The following is a 5379-nucleotide window of genomic DNA, read 5'->3' on the forward strand; positions in this document are numbered from 1 at the left end:
TGTTAAAGTTGTTGAAAATACTGAGTTGTAGGCTTGGTGAGCCAAAGTTGATTATAAGTTGATTTTGTTGAAAACATTGTTGTATTTCTATTATTATTATGTTGTCGACAGTTTAAAGTCGTGTATGCCATGTACATTCATATGCATTAAGTCGGAGCTTTGCTCACACCACGTTGGCCTGGATTGGCAAATTTTAAGTTGAAAGTTGAAGGCTTATGCCTTGATGCCCACTAAAATGGCAATGATTTTAAGTTGGGAGTTTTACTCCGAATGGTACCACATGCATGACGAGTCGAGTCTCATTAGAGTTGCATTATGTTGGTTTGTTGTATGTGTATCAGTGGTATTGATCTTGAGTATGTATATGAGTTGTGTTGATATTGGGTGATTAATGAGTTAAATTACTTAACATAACATGATAATTTATAATGTTTGTTATATCGATTGAGGAACTCACCCTTACAGCTATTTTTTCAGGTAACGGGCAGTGATTGAGTAGAAGCTAGTGCGTGGAGTCTAGTGTAGTCTACTTAGTGGGTCGTGCTCTGATAGATGTAACATCGGGAGGGAACATTTTTAATATTGTTGTTGATGATTGTTGAACCAGTTTACATGTAGTATGTTGCATGTTTTGAATGATCGATTTGATCTCTATCCGCTGCGTATTGTGCAAATGTTTTATGTTTTGAGTTAATAAAAGAGCATGACAGTTATTATGGTGTGAAATGTTGTGTGACACCCTTGGTGCATGATTACTCTGATATATATTTGTTGTTGTTATTAAATAATTGGGGGTATTTTAGAAGGGTGTTACAGTGGCGACTCTGTTTCCAACAACATTTTTTTTCCGCGTCCTATCGCGAGGGATCGCATTATCATCTTTTTTTGAGGTGCGACAATTACATGCGACTCTATATGACTAATGCACAAATACAAGCTATTCAAAATCCTTTGATTCTTAGTAAAATTGGTGTCCCCACAACGACAATAAAGTGGATGAATTTTTCTGAAATGAGTCATCTTATATCAAATGTATATGACTGAGTTTTAGTTTAGTTTACAAGACATAGTTTTTCGTAAATCGTTTTCCCTCTGCTAAGTTGCCCTCCAAATAATTTAAATGGTCGGGTTGTCTTGATTAGACAGATTGCTACTAAGATGCATTTTATACAAGCTTATTTGAAACGAGGGTGTCCTCTACCACCAACATTCGTAGAATGGAGAGAACGTCTTAAGGAAGAAACATCTGAGTGAGAACTTTGCTTTTTTGGATAGGATGCATGAGTTCTAGAAATAAAATGATGTTGAAAAATAATACAATAGAAAAAAGTCTAATGCGAAAAGTTCAATAAATTTAAAAAGATGTCATCGATTTTGATGCATTTTAATCGTATGTACTTCTAATTTTGTTGATTCACTATGTTCATTTTTATTCTTATATCTTCATTTTAAGATGTCCAAACATAATCTAAGCATATAAATAAAGCATTACTTTTGAAAACAAATTAATTGTTGAGTTTCTAGTAAGAGATGAGTCCTCTTCAATTCTTGACAAATTCTACATAAGAGTTTTTAAATGTTGTGAAACTGAAGTTATTAGACTAAGGTTTTGCTTAAATTGATGCAATGAGATGATATGAAGTGATATGAGATGAAATAGAATAAGATTACATTGTTTGAGTTAATAAAAATCAGATCCAGTATAATAAAATTTTATTATTCTATTTTATTTCGATTTATCACTTTTCATTAGCATTGTTTCCCTTAGATATGAGGAATAAAAAATTACATCACTTTCTACTAGTATTGATCACTTTCTACTAGTATTGTTCCCTTTAATATGAGCAGAATGAAAATTTTCATCACTTTCCATCAGTATTGTTTCTCTTTTATATGAGGAGAATCAAAAACTTACTTTGTTTTTATCGCTAATTATTCAAATAATAAAGTAATAAAATTTCTATTTCACTCTATTCTACTTTGCTAAATTTCAATAACTCTATTTATCTTAAGATATTAAAATATAATCTAAAATAATATAATAAAGTTGTATATCTAACGAACTAGAAATTTTTGTCTTAAAAAATCTAGCATCATACTAACAAAAAATTATTAAAATTTATATATGCAGATGTGTGGCTGACCAATTAAATAAAAAAATATTAAAACATAATAATTTTTAGTTTTATGCTATCTTTACAAGTACTCTGGCGGTGAGCAAGTTGTCCATTTACATATGGATAGTACTGCTTATAAAACAATAAGAATGGATAAAACCATATATAAAACCAATCCAAAATATTCGGATCCATGTCCAGATCCGCTTGGAGTTTCGCTTCACTTCTCTAGGGTTTCTCAAACGCATTATAGAATCTCTCCACTCTCAGATTTCCTCTATAGATTAAAGAAGCATCGGAGAACTAATTCTGTCGCCGGAAACCGAACGCCGTTGTCGGAAACAAAAAACCTGAACCGAAAAAAATGTCAAGCAAGAAGAAACACAAACGAAAACACAGCGACAGCGATGAAGATGACGACGTTTTCTACTACCGCTACTGCGCTTCGTCCTCAACCCCCAACACCACCACCGGCACCACATCCAGTAATCAACCCCAATCAAAACCGAACAACAAAGGATCATCAATAGGAGGAACAGGTGAACCCTTAGCACCATCAAAATCGACGTTATACGTTTCTAATCTAGATTACTCCCTAACAAACTCCGATCATCATACGCTCTTCTCTACTTTCGGCCGCATCGCGCGTGTAACCGTTCTCAAAGACCGTCACACGCGCCTAAGCCGCGGTGTCGCGTTTGTCCAATTCGTTTCTCGTAATGACGCCCAACGCGCCGTGGCGGAGATGAATAAGAAGATTCTCAATGGAAGGACTCTAACTGCTTCTATTGCTGCTGATAATGGACGTGCTCCGGAGTTTATTCGGAAGCGCGTGTACAATACTGAGACTGCTTTGTGTTATGAGTGTGGGGGGCATGGTCATTTGTCGTATGAGTGTCCTAAGAATCAGTTGGGGCCGAGGCCGCGGCCTCAGCCTAAGAAGCCGCGACGGGGATTTAGTGGGCTGAGGGATAGGGATGGGGAGGAGGAAGGTGATGATGAGGAGGAGGAGGGTGGTCAGATTGCTGCGGAGCAGTTTGACGATAATTGGGCTTCTTTTGTGGATGATGAAGCGGGTGAAAGGTTGGTGGGGAGAAACAGAAATGATGATGAGGGTTTGGACAACAACAAGACGAAGAAGAAAGGGAAGAAAGCTGGGTATTTCAGTGATGAGAGTGATCACGATGATGATGATTGATCATGACTATGTAGCATTGACACTTCAGATTGAAGGTGTGTGTTTGGTATTCCGCATTACCGCATTATTCAACCAGTCCTGTGTGTCGTGTCTATATATGTGCCAGTGTTTCATAGATCTAAATGGCAATTTTTTGTTTTTATCAAGATATGGTGTAATTGATGAAATTGTTTATATGTTGTTGGCTTGGTTGGATGTGTTTATGGGTTTGATCACAAGCACATGTTAGTTATTAGTTATTGTGGTAGTAATTAGTGATAGTGGTGGTGAATTGGTGATGAGCATTTTTGTGTATTCCATATTTTCATAGTTAATGAATGATGACAGACGAGTCTCTTATTTATCGGCTTAATTTAGCATTTGGTTTACCTGTAAAACAGAAAGGAAAAGCCTGTTCGTTATGTTTTTTATTTTGGTTCAGTTAAAACATGTAATGTAATCAAATTGTAACACCCTGGTTTACTTTATGCACATCTTGTTATCATATAAGTAAGGTTTTTAATTACAGTTGTGGTGGTTATGTTATGATATTTGATATGTAGAATATTGTAGTCAGATATAGCTGGATTTGATGTGGTTGTTGAGATCTTGAAAAGCATAAGTTGTAGACTTGTAGTCACAATTACTGTCGCCGTTCTTGTGGAAAGCAGTTTAAAACCATGGGTAACAGTTCTTCTGATTACCTTTACTCTTTGATGTCTACTGAGCATTTTTATGCAGATTGATGAGTATTTCTCAAGTTTCTCTTAGAATGCTTAAATTGCTTCTCCCAGAGAAAATGTGGTATCCTTTTCATGCATAATCACTTGGCTGAGCTGGAGAATAATACCAATTTGTGCCTCACCCTCGACACTAGGCTTTAAATTATAGGTTTAATTATTCTGTAACTTTTTGAACCATGGGCTAATCTTGAATGTCATTGTAATGATATGTAGAAAAAGAAATTGGTTATTGTTATGTTATTTCCTTTCTTTCTGAATTATGGCTTTGAATCGGATTAAGTATAGTTATATTATATGGAGTTTGGGGTCAATTGTTACTGTTGTACTGTTGGTTTTAAGCATTGTTAGTTTTGGATATATCTATAACTCTGAAAGCATATTCAGTTGACAGTTATATATAACCGATAGATACCATATTCATGATTGTCTATATACTTTTGTATGCTCTTATGTTTTACTAATTGAATCATTGTCTTATGCCACAAGTTAATGAAAATAGTAGAGTTCATATCCTCTATGAATAGGATTAACATGAAGCTTGATTACATAGTACGATAATTGTACTCAGATATAAAGATATTGGGTGTTTTGTGAAATTCAGGATATCGGTTTCTTGGATTTTGTTGAAGTTTGAGTAGATTCAAATAGGATTAATATGGGTGTTCTTGAAGAGGAAGTAGGTAAAAGTTTGGAATTTTTTTTCAAAATAATAATTATTTTTATTTTTTTTTCAAAGTAACTAATTATTTAAAAAAAGTTATCAAAATAACCAGGTTTGGTAGAGGATGCGTCAGATGAACTGGGGCACCCCCAATGCATAAAGAGGAGGCATCAATAGCATTGGCGCATGCATTACGCTCCTCACGTGGAGGCGCCACTAGCATTGGCGCATGGATTGCGCTCCTCATGAGGAGGCGCCAATACTAGTGGCGCCTGCATTGGGCCTCATGAGGAGGCGTCAATGCTAGTGGCGCCTAGGTGCATTTGGTTGTGTGGGCGCTAATTCATCTGGCTGCATGTGATGGTCATGTGGGCGTCAATCCCTCAAGCGCCCACATGTTTTGTCCGTCTCTATAAATACCACGCATTGGATGCAATATTTTTCACTCAAACTCATCTCCTAATACAATTCAACCACCATCAATTTCAATTTTCCCTGTTTCAACAATGTCTGCATACATTCAAAAACAAAGTGCTGATGTAATATTTTCTGCCGTTGCGGCTCCGGTACAGATTCGACTTTGGAACACAAATATGTTTGAACGTCTTAATAGGACGTTGTATAGTTGGTTAGAGGGAGAAATTGGAGAGGGTGAACGGATTAGAAGAATACAATGGCTTG

General features: G+C 35.9%; 1 protein-coding gene across 1 annotated transcript; it reads left to right on the forward strand.

The window, feature by feature from the left end:
• Nucleotides 1–2481: 2481 nt before the first annotated feature.
• On the forward strand, nucleotides 2482–3315 carry LOC127137574 (U11/U12 small nuclear ribonucleoprotein 31 kDa protein). The gene has a single exon (XM_051064028.1). The coding sequence runs from the start codon at nucleotides 2482–2484 to the stop codon at nucleotides 3313–3315; it is 834 nt and encodes a 277-aa protein (XP_050919985.1).
• The last annotated feature ends 2064 nt before the right edge of the window (nucleotides 3316–5379 follow it).

This window comes from Lathyrus oleraceus, chromosome 4 (assembly GCF_024323335.1).
Source record: "Lathyrus oleraceus cultivar Zhongwan6 chromosome 4, CAAS_Psat_ZW6_1.0, whole genome shotgun sequence".
NCBI lineage: Eukaryota > Viridiplantae > Streptophyta > Magnoliopsida > Fabales > Fabaceae > Lathyrus > Lathyrus oleraceus.